Source organism: Camarhynchus parvulus, chromosome 19, assembly GCF_901933205.1.
Source record: "Camarhynchus parvulus chromosome 19, STF_HiC, whole genome shotgun sequence".
Classification (NCBI taxonomy): domain Eukaryota; kingdom Metazoa; phylum Chordata; class Aves; order Passeriformes; family Thraupidae; genus Camarhynchus; species Camarhynchus parvulus.
Window position 1 is genome coordinate 6,100,204 of NC_044589.1, and position 20,956 is coordinate 6,121,159.

The 20,956-nt window shown below is 48.4% G+C and overlaps 1 protein-coding gene across 1 annotated transcript in view; it reads left to right on the forward strand.

Annotated features, from left to right (window-relative positions):
- Window positions 1-20,956, forward strand: part of LRRC75A (leucine rich repeat containing 75A) — a 54,824-nt gene that overhangs the window by 12,917 nt on the left and 20,951 nt on the right. Inside the window, exon 2 of the mRNA XM_030962662.1 lies at window positions 10,505-10,633. Coding sequence (XP_030818522.1) covers window positions 10,505-10,633 — 129 coding nt within the window. The remainder of the gene's footprint in view (window positions 1-10,504; window positions 10,634-20,956) is intronic.

Here is a 20,956-nt window from a genome sequence, read left to right on the forward strand (position 1 = left end):
TTCTCCTCCTCCAGGGGCCACAGGTCCCTCACGGGCTCCATTTCCCTGGCAGAAGCTCCCGGGGCCAAGGTGTGTTTTGTGTCTGATCCTCCCGAGCTGCTCTGGCATCTCCACTGGGAAATGGAATATCAACAACAGCAATTTAATGGCCCTGGCTGTCAAACAAAGCAGAAATATTTGGATTTTAAGGGAGGGTTGGCACCTTTTATTGCTGGAAACAGGATGTGATGGTGCCTGTCCCGTGTTCCTGCTTCTCCTTGCCTGCCCTGTGGGTTTGGGGGTGCAGAGAGCAGCCCTTTCCCCCACAGGGCACCCAGACCCCACAAACAGAAAAGCAGAAAAGTTGTTTATTACCTGTGTCTGTTCAGTGAAATCTGGGGTGGATTTCCCTTCTCAGCCAAGCCCAGAGGCTCTCAGGCCATTTTTGGGTTAATCTGTCACATCTCTGAGGTTCTGACCAGCAGCCACCACCCTCTGGCCTTTCTGGAGCCTGGTGTGTGGTGAAATAAAGAGAATTTTAATGGCATTTACTGGAAATATTTGTTGGCTCTGGAGGGCAGAGCGCTCTCTATCAGCCCAGCCTGTGTCCCCTGGGATCTCATTCCCTGATTTTGTGCAAAATTCTTCTTCCACTGCTCACTTGAGCTCATCTCGCTCTGGTGTCCCATTCCTTCCCCGGGAAGGGAACTGGGTGGAGGAAAGAAGTTTTGCTTAACAAAAAACCTGCATGAAACGCTCTGCTAATCCAACCCCCTTTGGCTCCAGAGGGATTTAAACATGTGCTTGTAGTTAATCAGGTATTTAAGTGGTTTTGTGACTTGGCAAGCCTGAGAGGAGCTATCCCAGAGGAGGAGGAGAGCAGAGCCGTGGCCTCCCAGCTGAAGGGTTTGGAAATGGGGGTGTTGAGGGCAGCAGTGCCCGTTTGGGGTGTGGGTTGAGTTTTCTGTGACTCAGTTTCTCCTTTTGTCCAGCTCTCTGCAGGGAGCTGGGAGGCATCAAAGGCTCCCCAAAAGGCAGTGGTTTGGTGAAACAGGAGTTGGGGTCAGTGTTTGTCAGTAAATTCATCTGAGGGCACAGGAAAGGTCCTGCCAGGGGCTGTTAATTCAGAACTGGCACATCCTGCACAGGATTCACCCAGGGTGAGAAAGGATTTTAAGGGAAATCATCTCCCTCACTCTCTTTGAAAGCTGCTTGGGGAACTCCCAGCTCTGTGTGGGGCTGCTCAGGAGAGATTTCATGGGGTGTGAGGGAGATTTTCCCCTTGGCTCATGGATTTCACCCCTCTGGGGCAGCTCAGAGAGGTTTCATGGGGTGTGAGGGAGATTTTCCCCTTGCCTTATGGATTTCACCCCTCTGGGACAGCTCAATCTGATTTTCATGAGGTGTGAGGGAGATTTTCCCCTTGGCTCATGGATTTCACCCCTCTGGGGCAGCTCAGAGAGGTTTCATGGGGTGTGAGGAAGATTTTTCCCCTTGGCTCATGGATTTCACCCCTCTGGGGCAGTTCAGAGAGTTTTCATGGAGTGTGAGGGAGATTTTCCCCTTGGCTCGTGGATTTCGCCCCTGAGCAGGGAGGTTTTCCCAGCTCAATCTGATTTTCTCGCTGGGTATTTCTGCTGGGATTGCTCTGGAATTTGTCTCCACTTAACCACCCAGCATCACGGCACTGATGTTGTTGTGCAAAGTGTAGATTATTTAACCACACAAGGTTTTTTTAATTTGTTGATTTGACGTCGCTTTGAATCCCATTACAGGGATCTGCTTTATTAATGGACTTTGTCCATGCTTGAGATTAACTGGGGATGCTGGATTTGCAAATGAAAGAATTGGAATTCATGTTGTCCATATTAATTACTTGGGTGATGCTGGCTTCCTTGGGGAAACCTTTATTTTTATTCCACTCCTGTTGCTTTGTCTTAATTCAGAAAATGAGTTTGGTGCTGTGGGATTGGGTTGGTTTTTCTCCTTTGCTGGAATTCCCTTTTAACATTTAGGAAGGTACTAAATGGTTTCATGGAATAGGCTGTTCTTGAGGATAGATATTAATGCAAAAAATGGACAGGGAGCTTTTATTTCTATGTTTTGTTCAACCCTACTTTCTCCTCTTTTACTTTGAGCTAAAATCTCTCTGTATCTTGTTCCTTCTAAATCTTTACCTTGCAAAATCTCCTAATTCCTGCAGTGACACTCAGCCAGATTCTTGTGCTGAGTAATTCCACTCTCTTTGCTGGTAAAGAGAGTGCTCCTCCAACCCAGGCTCCTACAATGGTGTAAATGGCCCGAAAAAAAAAAAAAAGCTTTGGCATGATTTTATGGGAGTCAGCTGTAATTTGTTCACTTAAATTGTCTTTTTGTCATGCTTGCATTATTCCACAGCAGCCAGTTTGGAGAGTTAATTGAATATTTGTGTCTCTCAAAGATGCCTTCAATTACTTCCATTGAATAACTCTGGGAGAGAGCTGTGATGAGGAATCACTGATGCTTATTTTCTGTATCAGAAATATCTGAGCCTTTATTCCAGCACCTATTAAAGGATGCCAAAACATTCCTGGCGTCTCCCACCCCGAAATTCCATCCCTTTGAAGCAGAGTTTAGCATCCATTGAGCATTAACAATGCATCCCTCCATGGCTAATGCAATAATAATCAGCTCAGGGCTTGGAGGTGGGAGCAGCTTTCAGAGAGCAGTTCTTGGGTTGCAGCCTCTCATTGTGTGTGCAGGAGTGGATTGATTTCTGCTGGGTCCAGGAGGTTCCAGGTGAGGCAGGAACATCATTATTGATGCTGCAGCTTCTGGGGGAGGGTGTGGGAGTGTTTTCCAGGGCTGGGCATCAAAATAAAACCCCTGGATATCTGTGGGCAGTCCCCACCTCAGGATTTTTGGCTGCATTGATCAATCCCCCAATATTTTCAATTTTTTTTTTCCCCATTGTTGGATTGCAACAGCTCTGCTGGCTGAGGAGGGCAAGGGGAGCCATCAAAAGCAACATTTTTGGAGTGGATAAAAAGGCAAACGTGTTGTTTCAAGTGAGATTTGCAATTTCTCCCGTTTCTGCCTGCTCCTGGCAACAGCAGGTCAGGATGGGCTCAGAGAGGGCTTTTAACCTGCTGTACATCAGGAGACCCACGCTGACCCCCTCCTGAAGCCTCTCCTGGTGACAGCTGCTGGGCCAAGACCGTAAATCCTGATTCCTGCCTAAGCAGAGCCTGGCTTAGAATTGATGGCAGAGCAGGGTTGTGTTAATTGTGAAGGGAGGGCAGTTTGGAGAAGGTGCCTGGATTAGAGGGGTGAGAGGTGAGGACTCCCAGTGCCTCATTTGCTCTGTTAGACCAGGGCTGAGCTTTCCTGCATCCTCCATCCCATCAGCCAAAGCTCAGCTCCAGCAGGATCCAGTGTCCTGTCCCAGGCACAATCCCTGACAGCAGCTGGGGACCATCTGGCCCAGCTGCAGAGCATCTGTTCTGCCATGCTGGGCTTTCCACAGCCAAATCCTGCTCCTTCCTTGCTGGGATCTGTTCCTTCTTCCCTCCCAATTCCCCTGAACTCGGAGGACCTTCATCACCTGTGAGACCCCTGCCCCTTCCCCATTTTATAAGCTACAAGGATGTAAAATTTGGTGGATGATTGGTTGATGATTTATGACCATGATTTATATTTTTGTTTGGGTTTTTTTGGGGGGGGTTAGTTCTGGTGTTAGTTGTATGTTTGTTTTGGGGTGGTTATAGAATGATGATGACAGTTGGTTATTGTTTTTGATGCTAGGAAATATAGAGGAAGGTTAATTGAAAGTGTATTGATGATCAGTGATTTGGATAATGTGGGGATATAGGTTTAACAGGAGTGGTGACACCAGAGTCCCCTGGGGAAGGACAGGGGTGGCAGGATGGACAGGCAGCACCAGCCTTGGTGCCTGTTTGATTCATCCCTGAGGCTGGGCCATCTGGGTGAGGGGTTTGGGACTCTTTTCCCAGCAGAGATGTTTGCAGGGGTGTGCAGGGCTGGGGTGTCTGGCTCACGGAACGCTGGACGTGGAGGAACAGACTGCACCAAGGGCTCACTGTTGATCCAACAACTCCCATCAGCTGGAGGGGGTGTGGGGAGCCTGGTCTGTGATTCCAAGCAGGGAATTGTGTGGTTGGAATGCTGCTCTTGTCCCAGGAGCTGTTCACTTGCTGCAAGCCCAGACACCGGGGCGGTCTCTCACAGGCAGTGGAAATGATGAGGGTGAGTGATTCCTCCCCATCTGACAGTGCCATCCTCCACTTGTGAATCTCTTCCCCTTTCCTGCAAGGATCCCAGTTCTGCTTTTCTCTTTTGTTCCTGTAAATACTTATTTTAGGGTTGTTGGTGGATTTACTGCTTGTGAGGGCAGGGTAGGAGAGCTGCACGCACAAATAGAAATCTTTAGTGGCCATCAGGCATCTCCTGTCACCTCCCAAGGACAAGAGTTGTCTGAGCCTCGGGTTACCTCTAAAAAAAAACCCATGGGGTGCTGAAGCAAATCATAAAAATCTAACTAATATGGATGGGTGATCAGCTGCAGAACAGATGGGGCTGATTTGGGCTGGGAGAGGGGGCAGGAAAAGCAGGCAGAGCTCAGTGCTCGCTGTGCTGGGAAACAAAGGTGAGAGCAGCACGAGGGGGATTTTCCTGCTCCAGCTGCCTCCACGCTGAATGTCTAGGATCAGCTAATTAGAGGGGCTTTTCTTGGCAGGTAAATGAGAGAGACAAGCTCATCCAGAGACTGAGTCAGCCCAGCTGTCTCCGAGCAGGATGAATCACCATCCTCATATGAATTGACAGCACGCTGAGCTTAGGTGGCAGCTCTGGCTCCTTCCCTGACAGGAGATAATAGGCAGCCTCTTCTCCAAGTCCATTTTCCAGCAGGGATCTAGAAGGTTTTTGCAAGTGAAAATGAGTAGTTTTTTTTGCAGTTGGGAGCTGGCAGCACAATGTGGTCCAGGCTGGGGCTGATCCTGGGAATCAACCCTGTGCTGGGGCAGGAGTTCCTCTGCAGCCCTGAGAGCTACTGGTCCCAGGGCAAAAGCGATGAGAAATTGAGAAATTGATGAAGATGATGAGAATTGATGAATTCTGCTCCTGACCTGTGGTTTGGATACTCCAGGCAGCACCTGGGATGCTCCATGGAGCTCTTTGGGCAGACACACGAGGATGGAAATGGCAGATTTGATGAAATTGGTTCTATTTTCAATTAATGCTTCACTGCAGAGCTGTGAAGGGGAGGCCCAGCAGCCAGACTGGAGTTAACAGGGTGGGTGTTGTGCAGGGTTGATGCACGAACCTTTTTCTTTGGGTTTTAGCCAGGAATGTGTGGGGCTCTGGGTGGAGCTGAGGGGGTGGGAGGGTGACCCCTCAGCTGTGCTTTGCTCAAATCCAGCTTTTCCTGCCTCTTCCCTTTGCAGGAGGAGAACTTTGTGGCATCACTCTCCTTGGGAGGGTTCTAAAGAGTCCCTTGTGCCTCTGGCAGGCTGGGCTGTCACCCATCCATCCGGGAGCAGCAGCAGTAAGTGACAAGTGCCACCAGGAGCCATCTGGTGCAGGCTCTGCATGGCCAGCAGGGTCCTGGCTTGGGGATGGAGCCCCAGCTGGAGCCCCAGCCCCAGGCTTGGATGGAAAACCAGGGTTTGGGCAGCTCCTGCTGCTTTAGGAAGGATGAGTGGATGAGATTTGGGGAGCTCGAGGCAGTGGTGGATGGGAATTGTTGGAGTTGTTCAAAGCAAATCCTGGAGTCACCTTACCCAAAGAGAGCTTCCAAGCTTTTCCTGGGATCCCAGTGGCTCTGTAAATCAGCAGAGCTGAGGCCATCCTCATTAAACATCCTCAGGCACTCTCCTGAAGAAATGTTAACTGTGATCTGGCCAAATTCCAGTTGGAGTCATTGCCTTTGCCTGGCAGTCTGAAATAAAAGAGCATTTTTCTGCAAATCTCCTATTCTCAGTTGTTTATTATCTGGCTGGCAGCATCACATCTCTGCCCATTAATCCATCTCTCCAAGTTCCTCCAATTCCAGCCTCCTGGAGGGGGTTCAAGCTGCCACCATTTATTATTTGAGTCAGTCTGCCAGGGAAATATTTGCTCCTTCCCTGAAGCATCGACTCCCTTCTCTCACTGCACCCTCAGCGCTTCAATGAGCCATTTGTGGCTCCCAAACTGATATTAACTCTGTGAAACAGAAAATACCCCACATATTTAATGCTGATTTCACTCCAGGCTGGTGGGTTGGACATGAGATCTGCAGAAGCAGTTGCTGGTTTGTGTGGAGGTTCCCAGGGTGGCTTTTGGGACCCCCATCCAGGTGTGCTGAGCTCCCAAATGCTGCCTGCCCTCCTCAAAAGTGCAAATTTGATCATCTTTGTGTGCCTCAGGGCTGGTTTTTCTGTCCCAAAATATGTTGTGAGATCATTACCTTTGGGGTGCTTTCTCTCTCTCAACCAGAAACTGATTCCTGCCTTAAAAATCTTTTTTGGGGAAGAGTAGGAGGAAGTGGTTGGATTTTCCTCACAGGACACAGGTTGTGTCCAAAATGCAGAACACAGGGCTCAGTCCCATCCCACCCCTCTCTCTGAGCTGACCTCCCTCCCCACACTAATCCCACCTGCTGGGAATCATTTTTCCCAGATAATTGGAGCAGATGATGGATGATGGAAAACTGAATTAATCCTTCCTTCCTTCAGTGCCTGACTCTTGTTTACAACACCAACCTCCCTGCTTGGAAATTCAGGATGCTGCCCTGAATTTCGTGGAGATAAAGGGGTTTTGGAAGAGGTGCTGGCCAAACCAGCAGCTCTTGGGATGTTTGTGAGCAGCTGTGATGAGGTTTTTTTTTGCACAGGAACCTCATTTGGGCAGCAATAACTCGGTGTTAGTGAAAACAACAACAGCAGAAGCTGCTTTCTCAATGCCTCCTCACAGGGACCTGCTGCATTTCCTCCTAATTACAATTCAATTTGCAGTGATAAATAGTTTAATAAGCAAAAAATGGGCTTGGCTGTGGTTGGTTATGGCTCTGTGTGGCTTGGGGGATGCTGGGGCTGGTGGAAACACAACTTGGAGCTTCCAAAGGCTCCAAAAAAAAGAAAAAAAAAAGCTGCAGTTTTGGACAGCAGAAAGGATTAAGTTGTTATTTTACATGAGGGAAAGAAAAGTTGGGGATGCAGCTCCCAGATGTTTTCCTTGAGTGATGTTGGCCTGGAGAGTGATGGGTGAGCTTTGAGTTTTTGGGGAAAAGAGCTGGTTTTTGGGTTTTGCTGCAAATAATGAGTTGGGCACAGCATCCCTGTGCCTCTCACTGGGCTTGGAGTTTTCTTTTCAAAAATAATTGGGTTTTTTTTAATACCTTTCATGGCTGTGGCTGGGGAATTTCTGTTGCTGGCTGCTGGAGGAACACGTTACATTTATTTTCTGCTGGATTTCTGGATATAAATTTCAAATTCACCCCTGAAAGTGCAAAGTGGGGTAGGTGGTTGGGGTGGGTTTTTTTGGGTTTTTTTGGTTGTTGTTGTTGTTTTTTGGTGGGTTTTGGGGTTTTGTTTTGTTTTGGGTTTTTTGTTTGGTTTTTTTGGGTGGTTTTTTTGGGGTTTTTTGTTGTGGTTTGTTGTTGTCGTTGTTTTTGCCTTTTTTTTTAACTGATAGCTTTACACTGCTGGATTTGCAGAACACTCCTCCCATGGAGACTCAGCTGGTTGGTGGCAGGAAGTTTTCCTTCCAGTGGATAAGGATGGATCAGTGGTTTGGCTTTCAGCTTCCTAAAGCTGGAAACAAATGGGATAAACTGCAGAGAATTCATGGGTGATTTCAGTTTGAAAATTCCCCTTTTTCCTGCAGAGATGTTCCCATTTTCCTGCCACACCTGGACAAAGCACCTCAGCAGAGTTCAGAGGTTTGGATCCACTCCTGAACACCCCTCAAATCTGCCCTGAGAAAGCCATGCCTGGCTCATAAATCCCACCACTTTAAACCCTTGTTTATTTGAAATCTGCACTTGCCATCCAGGTAAAATCCCCTGGGAAAAAGGAATGTGCTGAAAAAAAGTGACTGGAGCCAGATGCTGGGCGTTTTCTGCAAAGGCAGTGATGGGTGATTTGCTGCTGACAGCATGAACTGGTGTTAAGTTATTAAATTGCAGATGAGCTCATCACTTGGCCTCGAACAAGTTTCAGCCTTCAGAGGCTTTAAAATATTGTGTGTGGTGGAAAAGAGACAGTGCTGGTGTGGCAGAGAGGTTTGGGGAGCAGCTGAGAAAGACATCTGTGCCTAAAAAATGTGAGTACCAGGAGGGAACGCTCCACGTGGAAAATGTAAAGTTCTCCCAGGAGAGAGGAGGAGAAATTCTCTGATTTATGAGCTGGGCTTCTTCATTTTAGCTGAGGAGAAAATGGTGAAGAGTTTTGAGATGCTTGAAGGGGCAAGATGCTGAGCCTGGTTTGGTTCTGAAGGTCCCAGTGAGTTGTCCCAAGTCCCCAGATTGGCCCTCTGGTAGTGCCTGGTGTTTGCCATAGATCAAGGACCAAATCCAGCTTTTTATCTGATGTTTGCTTAATCCTAAAGCTGAGCTTTACCCAACTGGGAAGGTGACATCCATGCTGCTGTTGGTGCTCCTCTCCCTGGAAAAGTGGGAGTTTCCTTTGAGCACCTCCCTCCACAATTTCTATTTCTTCTTCTTGCAAACGAGACCAAGCTCTCTCCATGCTGAGATTATTATTTTTTTTAAGTACAAAAAGAATAATTTGTATAAATTTGTAAATAGTAATTTGTATAATACAATATATATAATTTGTATACTATAATATAATTTGTATAATTTGTAAATAGTAATTTGGCAGAAGCTGTGGGACAGACCAGAAATCAGTTTGGCCACTTGATTTTCCCAGCTGGGCAGGCTTACACGTGTGTGGTTTTTAACTGCCTCGGCTCTTTTTTTACTGAATAGCCTGTTTGCAGTCAAGGAGTTGGTGTTAACTCAGGCAGTGCTGCGGGGCTGATCCTAAAAATACCAAGGAAACCAGTGGGATAAACACTTGTCACCTCGTTTGTGGCCTGAGCTGTAATCGCTGTAATGTGAGATCCCTCGGGCTGTTGTGTCTGAAGGCACAGTAGATTTTTTTTTTAAGTGTAGATGTTTATTTTCAACCTGTCTGAAATCACAGAGCATCCACACCTACAAGCAATGTGCTTTCCCGTGGGGTTTTTGGGGCTGGAGCATCTCTGAGCTCAGGACAAGCTTTAATTTATTGCACGGTGCCAAAGTGTTACTGGCTTGTGTTTGTCAAAAGGGAATTCTTTGTGCCAGGTGCCACCAGCTCCATCGGAAGTGAAAGAAGTTCAAAAAGGAATAAAAAGATTATTTGGGTATTATACACACGAATATATTTGTGGTGAAAGGAGCACACTGTGTATAACCCCTCCCCTCCCCATCCCTGTGCACTGATGTATTCCATACGGGGAGTTCTCTGCTAAAATTCCTCAAATTATTCAGCCTAAGAATTACAAACCATAGAAATCATCCTTGGAGGGGACCTCAGGAGGCCTGGCCCATCCCTGGGGCAGGAACAGCTCCACCTGAACTGCTCCTGACACCACCTTGTCCAGTCTCCACTGGCACAGCTTCCACTCCCTCCCAGTCAGTCTAACCCAGCATTTTGCTCTTCCCTCTCTCCAATCCATCCTCCTGTTTGCAGTGCTGCAGTTTTGGGCTCCTTCTTCCCTCCCTCCCTGTGCACAGCAGGCCCAGAACTCCTCCAGTGTGGTGGTGTTTGCAGGGATCCCAGAATGAGGGAAGAGATGAGAATCTTGACTCCATGTTTCAGAAGGCTGATTGATTATTTTATGATATATATTATATTAAAACTATACTAAAAGAATAGAAGAAAGGATTTCATCAGAAGGCTAGCAAGGAATAGAAAAAGAATGGAATGATAATAAAATCCTGTGACTGACCACAGAGTCTGAGCCAGCTGACTGTGATTGGCCATTAATTAGAAACAACCACATGGGACCAATCACAGATGCACCTGTTGCATTCCACAGCAGCAGATAACCATTGTTTACTTTTTGTTTCTGAGGCCTCTCAGCTTCTCAGGAGAAAAAAATCCTAACAAAAGGATTTTTCATGAAATGTGTCTGTGACACTCCAGTGCTGCATTTATTCTCCAGCTGCAGCTCTGTGTGATGTTCTCCAGGGTCATCTTGGATTTTATCCTGTTGCAAGAGTGTCATTGACTCAGTGGCTTTATGAGGCTGATCCTGCAGCCCTAAAGCCTCTTTGCAGAGCAGGTGAAGGCCAGGAGTGCAGCTTCCCTCAAGGTGACACAAGATGTCCCATCCTTCTCTTTGTCACCAAAACTGCGGGAAAAACAAAAGCCCTCCAACAACATTTTCAGTGGGAGCTGCTGGGGATCATTTCCTCCTCCATTCAGGGCTGTCTTTAACAACCTCTGGCTTTTCTGTCCCACCTAACCTTGCTCCTTTGCCCTGTTTCCTGCAGGATTTAGGGATGGAGTCCACCTCTCTGGATGATGTCCTCTACCGTTACGCCAGCTTCCGAAACCTGGTGGATCCCATCACCCACGACCTCATCATCAGCCTGGCAAGATACATCCACTGCCCCAAACCAGTAAGTGCCATGGTCTCCTCATGCTCTGGGGCTGTGCTGCCTTGGCAGACTGGGAATGTGGAAAATCCTCCCAGTTCTGGATGGGTCTGGACCAAGAGGATCAGGTTTTCCAGCTGAGCGAGTGATATTTGGCTAATGTTGGTACTCCTTCTGGCTTGTGTGTGGCAAGGGATCATCCATGGGTGGATGGACCTGCAGGCATCACTCTGCTGTGTTTGCTGCTAATAACAGGTCTTTAATTTCCTGTGAGAGCATCTGAAGGGATGGAGTCATTCACTGCTGCTTGTTGTGGATGTTTTACTCAGTTATAGCCTCCACCAGTGTTTGAAAAGGAGGGAAATTGCTTTTTCTTAAAAAAAAAAATTACCGATTTCTTTCATGTTGTGAGGCAAAGCAGCAAAGGTGCTCTTTGGGCTGTGGTGTGAGTCTGGCTCTGAAGGGCTTCATAAAACTCTCTGCCCACAGTAAAAGGTGTTGGGAAGGGTGGAGAGGACACCAGGGACCCAAATCTCCATTTTCAGAGGCAGGGATGGCTCTCCATGTCCTACAGCATGAGAGCCAGATGGAGCCACACCCCTGTGCTGTGCAGGGACATCCATGGATCCCTTTTCCTGTGGAGAATAAATCCTTTCCTTCCTCCTCCCCCATGAGCTGGGGAAGTGGAGAAAGCTGCTCTCGTGCCGGGCGCGTTTCCAGGCAGAGAGGCCCCGTTCCCCTGCTGAGCTTGTCCTTTTCCAGAGCCTGTGACTGAGCTGGTTTCTCCTCCTGAGGGTGGGAGCCATGGCAGGAGAGCTCTGGATTCCTCATAAAACCCTCCCCGAGGCCACTCCTGGGCCTGGAGCTGCTCCAGTGCAGAGCTCCTGCTCTCCCCTGTCCCCCTGCAGGTTTCTTTTGGCACCAGAGGCTGTGCAGGAGGCAGTGCCAGGGTCAGCAGGGAGATGCAGAAGTCCTCGTTCCTCTGCTCAGCCCTGTGAGGCACATCTGGACAGCTGTGTCCAGTTCTGGGCTCTTCAGGGCAAGAAGAGCTCCTGGGGTGGGGCCAGAGCAGGGGGACAAAGAGGATGAAGGGACTGGAGCATCTCTGACAGGGAAAGGCTGAAGGAGTTGGGGCTGTTCCCTGCTCAGGGATGAGGGACCCTCATCCCTGGCTGTCCCTGTGTGCAGGGACCCAGCAATGGGACAGGAGGAGTGGGCAGGAACTTATGCCCAGGAAGCTCCACCTGAAAATGAGGAGGGATTTCTTCCCAGTGCAGGTGAGAGCTGGAGCAGATTGTCCAGAGGGGGTGTGGAGCCTCCCTTCACTGGAGAGATCCCAGAGCTGTCTGGACACAATCCTGGGCCATGTGCTGGGAAATCTGGGGCTTCCATCTTGATAATTCTGGGATTCTGTGCTGGCAAAACCCCAAATGAATCAGCCTGTGCAGCACCGAGGCTCTTACTCTGCAGGAGATGCTTTCTGGATGCCCTTGGTGCTCTCCACATCCTTTGCACAGCTCAAAGCACCACACCTGGATTGGATGGATGGATGGATGGATGGATGGATGGATGGATGGATGGATGGATGGATGGATGGATGTTGCCTTGGAGAGGGAAGCAGGGGTTGTGCAGGTGACAAAGAGCAACTCCAGCAGCAGCAGGGCTGTGCTGCAGCTCCTCATTGGTGGCTTTGCCTTGCTCAGCCTTGGGTGCCACTGGCTGTGCTTTAAATATTTTTTGTTTTTTTGGCAGCTGAGTGAAAAGTAACTTCATCCCAGTGTTTCGTGGTGGTTTCCTGAGATACTGATGTTCTCTAAGTCCCCAGAAAGTTGCCTGCTTTAGTCACCAGGGTTATTTTCCAGCTCCCAGCCCTCTCTTCCCCCAGACTTACTTCACTTTGACAGAGCCTTGGCACGATGTGTGAGAGAGCAGGAGAACGCTCAGGGCCAGGAGAGCTGCAGAAGTTTTGGCTTTTGCTCTGCATCCTGTGCCACAAATATACATAAATATATATCTTGAGGCAGCTGGAAGCTTGTCCTTATCCATGCAGAGGTGGATGGAGCTGGCCTGGAGCCTGGTCCCTGTTAACCTTCTCTTTTAAATATGTCCCTGCTCGGGGTTATGGGGTCCTGCTTCCCTCCTGGAGAGGCTCTCCTGACTCTCTGTACATTGCTTTTTTCATTCAGCTTCTATTTATACCACCCTTAGCTTAAAGGTGACCCCTTGGTCTCTCCTCTGAGCTAAAATAAAAGTTGAATCATTTTTCCAAGCCCTGGGTAAACACAGCCTGAGTCTGTATGGCCAGGAAAAATTGGCTTGGGCTCCCCAGCATGGCTCTGGAGCTCAGGGGATGCTGATTCCAGCCAGAAAATCCAAACCAAAAGCTGTAACTTGTGCTGGAGGAGGCTGGAGTGCTGTGAAGGAGGAATCTGGGAGGTGGAAATGTTTGGGTGAGCTTTGGGTGGGTGTCCAGGAAGTGGTGCAGGGCTGGATTGCCGCTCCCAGGCTCTGCTGAGATCCCAGCCTGGCCCATGGGTTGGGGTGTGAAAGGAGCCAAGGAAAAACCTCCTTTGCAGATCCTTTGTAAGTCAGGGCTTGGATTTGGTCCCATTACAGATGTGTTCAATGCTGTTCAAGGAAACCCAGGTCCTGGAGTGCAGCTCCTGTCACCTTTGGGGTTCCTGAGGCCTCAGAAGGGGAGGATTTGCTGCTCAGGAAACTCAGATGGTGCAGGAGGTTTTCCAGCAAGGAAAGGGGAATCAAAGACATCTGAACAAGTGTGTTCTCTCCCATGGCCAGTCTTTTATCTCCCTGCCTCTCTCCTTGTGGGAAAGGTTCCTTGGAGAGCAGCTCAGCTCCAAAGCCACTTCCCAAAACCCAGTGCCAGGAATCTGTGGGTGCTGCCCTCAGGGTGATGTCTGTCTGTCTGTCCCCATGGGCAGGAAAAGGGGACAAAACACCCCAGCAAAGCCATGTGCTGTGGGATTGCAGCAAACCTCCTGCAGTGAGAAGGAGCTGGAAACGCAAACTTTGAGTAAGGAGCGAAGGGCCCCCATGAAAAATTCACAGCTCTCCGTGCCAGCAGGGATATCTGGCCCTGAACTATTGGAAAATTAAAGCAATTCCTTTTTTTTCCACACACCAAAGCCACGTGTGGGGATGACTGATGGCTCTGATAGGGAGTGAGTCAGGCTTCCCTCCAGCTTGAGGACTTGTTGGATTTGGGATAAGCACTGGGGGAAAGGGAAAGTGGAGCTTGGGCAAGGCTGGTTTGGGGCTTGTGTCCTTGTACTGCAACCCCTGGGATGTACCTGGGAGCTCCTCCAAGCCCTGAAGGTTGCCCAGAGTGAGATTTTGGCTTTGCTGATCCCCATCCTGCTGCTTTCTGGCAGGGCAAGGCTGGCAGAGCAGCTTAACAAAGCCCCAGCCCAAAATCCAGCTTTGCCTGGCCATTCTCCTGCAGCTCCTGGGCAGCAGGTTTTTTATCCAAAAAATGAAACAAACCATCCCCTAATCCAGCTTTTCGTGGCCATTCTCCTGCTCCTCCCAGGCCTCAGGTGGAAGATGTGACCCTGTTCAAACACAGGGGAGTGGATCTGGGCAGTTATCTCAATTTGAGATTGAGATAATTCCCTGTTGTGTGCAACAGGGAATATCATCCTCATCTTCCCCACTGAAATTCAAGATAAATGGGGACAGGGAGAGTTTTTAAAGCTCTTCTAAGCAGCTGGAGAGTGGAAGCAAAGTGGATTTTGCCCTGGGTGGATGGAAGCTCTGTTTTCCTGTCGTTTGAGCAATTTCTGTGTGGCTCCTTCCAGAGGGGAGGCACCCTCTCTTAGGAAAAAAAGAAAATAAAGAAATTAAAGCAAAGAGTTTTTGTAAATAGGGAAGGTGCCAGGAGGCTTTCCAGTGATTGCTCTTCCTCGATGGCAGGGACTGGGATTCCTGGCCGAAGTCCAGCAAGTGATTATCTCCCAGTTTGGGCTATTTGGGGATTTCTAAGAGCTTTATCCCACCCTTGCCATCTTCAAAGAGCTGTTGGGTAATTTGCTAAATCCTCCTGATTTCTCTGTCACTTTCCTTTTTCCCCTTGCCATCCATCCTGCCGGGACAGCTCCTGGGTCTGTATCCGTGTTTTCACATCTGCTTGGAGCACTTGGAAGTGAAATTTCCCCTCTGCATCCCGGAGCTCGCGGTGGGAGAGCTTGGATACCCTCGACTGCTCCTTCCTCACCTCTTTTTCCTTAAAAAAAAAATTGGAAAATCCCCATTTGTGCTGTGCCTGCAGAACAGAGGTGGTTCATGAGCTGGAGCTGAGCCTTGTGCCCTTTCCCTGGGATTCACATTAGGAGGGAACAGCAGGGACTGGATGGGAGGGGGTCCTGCCACCCCTCCCCAGGCTCCCAGGGCTGAGAACCCCCAGGGAAGGACAGAAATGTCACAGAAATGCCCCAGGGACACTCCAGGGACACTCCTGCAGCTGGGGTGGGCTCTGCTTCCCGTGGGATCCCAGCTGATCCAGGCTGGGAAAGGCTCTCTGGGATGTGCTGAATTTGGGACATAAATAACCCAAAAATCCACATCTGGTTTCATCCTGGGAGGGGATGGGGGACAGAAGAGGGTGAGTGGTGCTTGCTGGGATGAGACCTGCGGTTCCAAGGGGGATTTTCCCTGAGAAATTCCAGTTTTCCTCTGAATTTCATCTTCCCTGTGCATGCTGAGGGGGAAGGCAGTGCCGTCTTTCAGGAAAGGGAATGAAATCTTGAAATCAGAGGACAGAGTGGAACAAATGCTCCAGAAAGGAGATATGATCAAATGAAATTGAGAAAACCACAGAAGATTTGAAGTGGAGTCACTACAACCAAGTACACTGAGAGGAAATGAGGTGCAGTGAAAAGGACCAAAAATTATCCCCACTGAATTCCCTAAAATCAGGAAATAAAGGTAAACAGAGACAAAAGAGAAACAGAAGAAATGAAATTTCAAAAATAAAACAAACCTGATAGGAAGTGAAACAAGAAAAGCAAATGGGATGACATGAAGTGCATAGCAATGCCCAACTGATCCTCATTTAAATCAAGATTTCATTCCCTTTCCTGAGAGTGCCATCATCCCCTGAGCACTCTGATTCCAGTGGGTGTTTTTCTCTTTTTCTGTTGTGCACCAGCTGCAAGGATTAACCTGTTGTTTGCTGAGATATTTCCAGAGTAATGAGTAAATCCAGAGTAATCTCTCCTGGATTTTTAGCTGCTCCCTTTGTTTCATGGCAGCTCTATCAGTAGGATACAGATGGATTTGGCATTAAAATTTAGCTGCTCCAGTGACCTTTCCAGTGGCATCTAAGTGATCTTCCCATAATGATTTTGTTTGTAGCACTCAAGTGGATCCAATTTAGGAGTGGGGATGCTCCCCACACCTCAGGCAGGTTTTTAGGGCCTCACAGAGCAGGAAAATGCAGCACACACCTCCCTGCCATTCCCCACCCTGCTCCCATTCCTCCTTTTCTATGGAAGCTGAGCTGGGTACCCTCCAGCAGCTCTCAGGGAAGATTTTGATATTATTTTTTTTTGCAATTTTATCTTCCCATGTCCCCCTCAGGGCCATCTATCACCTTGGATTTTATTGCCTTCTCTAATTGCTTCTGTGAAGTCCAAGTGCAATATTACTGCAGGATGCTGTGGAACAACTTCCTGAGCTGCTGCAATCCCCTTCATCTCCTGCTCCTGCCTCTCCTGATAAGCCCTATTGTACATTGCTTTTCATTTTGGTGTGTCAACACCGAGGCTGAGGCTCTGCACTTTGGCCTTTCAGCAAAGCAGATTGGGGGGAAATGTGCAAAATTGGGTTCCACTCCTTCCCTTTGTTTCTACAAATTTTGCCTTTCAATCTTTCTGCCACTGCTGCAGCTTCACCAGCTCCTAATTTGGGCTAATTCAGGGTTTAATTGCTGGGTCCTTGGTGCTCTGTGGTTGTCCTAAGTGAGCACTCAGTGCTGCTGGGATGCCCATGGGTTGGTGGTGGCAGAACTGGAATTTTAAGAGTTGCAAAGGAGCAAATCCTCTCCTGAGAGCTCAAGAATGAACCTGGCTGGTGCTGGAGGGAGGTGACCACCCCATCCCTGCAGCCGGGACATGAAGGGGAGCTCTGACAATCCCACTCATTTGCGGTTTCCAGCTTTGCTAGATTTGCCTGGAATCAGAGGATTTGGGGGTTTGTTCAATCATGAAGTTAAAACAATTGCCATGCTCACTGTTGGGTTAATGTGATGAAAGCCAAGGGTTAATGGGACCTCCTGGAGGCAGGCCAGGCAGGTCCCCTCAGGTGACAGCCTGGCTGTCCCTGCAGGGCCCTCCTGCCCACAAGTGCAGCCCAATCCCATTTTGCACCAGTTGCTGCCTTTCTCCCTCATTGAGTTTTATGCTGCTGTCAAGCAGGACTCCACAAAATGTTAATTTTGCCCTGGCACGGAGCCCCTGCCATCTGCTCCAGGACACCTTCAGCTGCCAGAGTGTCAGGCTGCTCCAGAAAGGTGGTGAAGGGCCAGAAGTGCTGCTCAGGGTCTGTAATCTCACCCTGCTCTGCCGCTAATTACAGCCACAACCTTTAATTATTCCTACCTTTTTCAGTGCAGTCCTTACCTGCAGACCTGGGTTTGGAATTTCACTGCATGGTTTTGTAGATGGCTTTGGGGTTTGCCAGGTGATGGATGGGATGAGTTTTCTGATCAGCATCTCCAAAATTCTCCTTCCTTTGCAAAAAGGTTGCTGCTGGATGGGAAATTTAGTGGGGTTTCTAATAAGGTTTTATCAAAGTTTAATTTTTGCTTGATGGAAGATTGGTTCTTCTCTTTAAAAAAAAACAAACCAAGCTTTTTCTTTGGCTTTTATTTCTGCTACTTCAGATTTGACCTCCTTTTCCTCTTTTACCTCTTTTTCCTCTTTTACCTTCTGTAAGAGGGAATTTTTGGTGGTAAAACCTCTGTCCAAGCAGACCAGAAGGAAGGGAGTGAGGTTTCTGCTGTGAACAGCATTCCCTATCCAAACAGCATCTGGAGCTGTTTGCTGGGTTTGCATTGTTTCTGTGCAGCTTTTATGGCTTTTATTTCTGTTTCTGTGCATCTTTTAACATTCTCTCAGTAGAATTTCCCACGAACTGCCAGAATTTCCTCATTTTTTGTGTAGTTTGAGATGAAAACTCACCTGAAATAGGTGATGTAGGATCTGATTTGATGCTGGGCTCTGACTGTGTGTAAGTCCTGTGGCTCCACAGTGATCATTGCAAAATATGACCAAAAAAAAAACCCTCATTCTTATTAAAATGGCCTTTATTAAATTGCTTAAGTTCCTCCTCTAATTTGGATTAAACCAGACATGATTTATTTTCAAAAGCTTTTCTGCTCTGAGCTACGGGGTGGTCAAATTGATCAGCCCTAAAGCCACGTTGTCACTTTATTTAGAATTTATTTTTGGGATCTATCACTGCACTATACCAACATCTGCTTCCCTTTGGGCATGACCCACATCACCCCTCATCCTACATATACCAAATCCTCTTCCCAGAGGAGCCTGAAATGAGGGAAGGGGAATTGTAGCAGCCTCATGGTGATATTTTAAGGTGATATTTTAAGGACACCTGGAGAGCTCTTCCAGGGGGATTTTTCATGCTCTGCCCAAGGAACTTGGCCATGAAAGAAGAGGGATTTGGGATTAGAGGTTTGGGGTTTGGGATTTGGGGTGGATCCCCCCCTGCACACCTGGATGGGGTTGTATGTAGGAACAGTCACCAATCCCTGCGTTCCCCTCCTGGGTTTTGGGATGTTTTGGGGCAATGGTGGATTTAAATCTTTTCCCACCTCCTGATCTCACAGGATTTGCTGGAGAAAACCCCATTAGGACTTGCAAAGGGAAATCTGGGACTGGCTGCAGCACAGATGTCTGCAAGCAACAATAGGCTGAGCTCAGCCCCACGCTCTGAAAGCAGAGGGGGGAGGGACAAAAAGAAGAAGAAAGGGAAGGGAAAAAGGCAAAGCAGAAAATCATGAGATGACTTCAGCCCCTCGTGACAACATCAAAAGGGAAGAGTCGTAAATTCGGATCCCATTAAAGCCGGGGGGAGCAGGAAAAGCCATTTTGGGGCTGCAGCTGCAGGTTTGGGGTGTGCAGAGCTCTGTCCTGCGGTTCATCCTCTGTGCACTGGGGGTGCTGGACGCAGATTTCCCTCCCTGGTTCCCTGAGACCACGGGGTCCCTGCAGTGTTTGGGGTCTCCATTCCCACTATGGGCATCTCACAGGGTGTGAAGCCCTCACACATGGGGCCATTTCCACATTTCCTCTGTGTTTTGCTCTCATCCTTTCCAAACCCCCAGCCCCAGTCCCTGGGGATTTGCTCTCTTTGCCTCCTGCTAATTTGGGATAACTGATTGGATACACATTAAAGCCATTGAGGATTTTCTCCGCTGGGGCTTCCCAGGGCATGTCTCATTGTTTTATGCCTTTGTTTTACTGGGTAATAATTTATCATTGTGAACATTTTTTTTTGTCTTTCAACCACTTGAAAAAAGAGGTTTTTGCTTAATAATCCAAACTATTATCCTATTGTCCTAGCTGATCATCCAAGACAAAAAAAAAAAAAACCCAAGGAGGAAGATTTGGAAGGAAATCTCTCATTCTCTTTATTTTTAAGGTGTGAAATAGGTCATGTTTTAAGGTTCATTGTCTGCTGAGCTGCATGAAAAGCAAAAATCTTGGCTGAGGGATCCCCACACCAAATATTTCCTGGGCAGGGAATGGGGTTCTCAGGATGAGTGTGGTTTGTGCCTCAGTTTTGCTCGTGCCTCACAGCTGCAAATCCTGCAGCATCCAGAAAGGGATATTGCAAGTGTGAAAATTCTTCTAAAGGAACCACAAAAGGAGAGGGGGGAAAACCCCCCAATTTTTAATGGATTCAGGAAAGCCAGGGAATTCTCATTTTTAAGATATGCAGGACAGCCCGTTTTTATTTAAGATTGATTGTGAGTGACAGAAATGTGGGAACTGTGTAATAACGCTGGGAAAAAAAAATTAATAAAATCCTGTTGCTTCCTCGCAGCCCCCAGACAATGGCTAATTGTTCTAATTTGGGTCACTCCCCTGCTGTGCTGCAGCAGGAATCCTTCACCAGGGCTCTTTAATCATTAACATTGGCCTCTTTTCCACGGTGCTTGGCCCTGGTGCATCCCTCAGGGCTCTGCCCATCCCCAGGGATTCTGCTCCTGGAGGAGGAGGAGCAGGGATTCATTTTTAAATGAAAACAAATTAATTTGCTGTAACATCTTTATCACCTCCTTTGCGTCCTCCTCTGAGCTCTCTCTCGTTTTGGAGCAGCCCTGAAATCCAGTCTGGGGACCCAAATCTTGCCCATGAGGTGATGCAGGGAGGGCAGGCAGTGACTCCAGGGTTAGTTATCCACAGTGGAACCACAGCCCTGCTCATTTCAGGGTTGTTTTTCCGTGGTGGAATCCCTCTGCCCTGCAGAAAAGCCAGGAAGGTGCCCAGGGGTGGTGAAAGGTGCTGGGTGATGCTTCAGCCACGGGGTCAGGGCTCCCTGCAGCTTTGGCAGGACACAAATCCCAACCCACCAATCCAGATGTGTGGCTGATGGATCTGTAGGAGCTCAGCTGGAGGCTCCTCACCAGCATTTATCAGCTGGCTGGGAGCTCAGTGCTCAGGAAAAGGGCACATCCCAGCTTTTTTTCCTGCTAGCAGCATCAGCTGGGAAAGCTGGACTTAGTATGTGTGTGGTCTGTCCCATCACTTCAGCCCTGCCATGCAGTTTTCCTCCCAGAGTTTGAAAACCAGATAAAAAATGCACATTCCCAACCCCTGTGTGATGTTAGAGGGGCCACATCTTGTGTGATGCTTTTCCTGTGTGTTATTTCAGGAGAGTTTGCTGCTGGGATTGGGCTCTGGTGGTGAGAAAATGCAATTTTTGTGCTTGGTTGTTGTCCTTTCCATGGAAAGGGCACTCAGGGTTTCCCAAAACCCAGCCCTGTGGGATTCAGGCTGTGCAGGTTGAGGTTTCCCTGCCCTCTGACCACAAAAAATCAGCTTTTATATTGACCTTCTGTGAGTGATGTGATGCAGACTGATGGAGATGGGGCAGAAAGAGCTTTCGGCCTCGATTTTGATGCTGTGGGAAGTGCTTCACCCCTGGAAGCAGCAGCATCTGCCCAGAGGAGTTTGTGACTATTTTTCCATCATTCCTGAGGGTGCTGATGCTGCAGGGCAGAGATGTTATCCCAAGACAGGGGGAGCGTCCCACAGCAATTCTTGGCATCATCACTCCCCTCATCCCAGGGCTCTCCCCGTT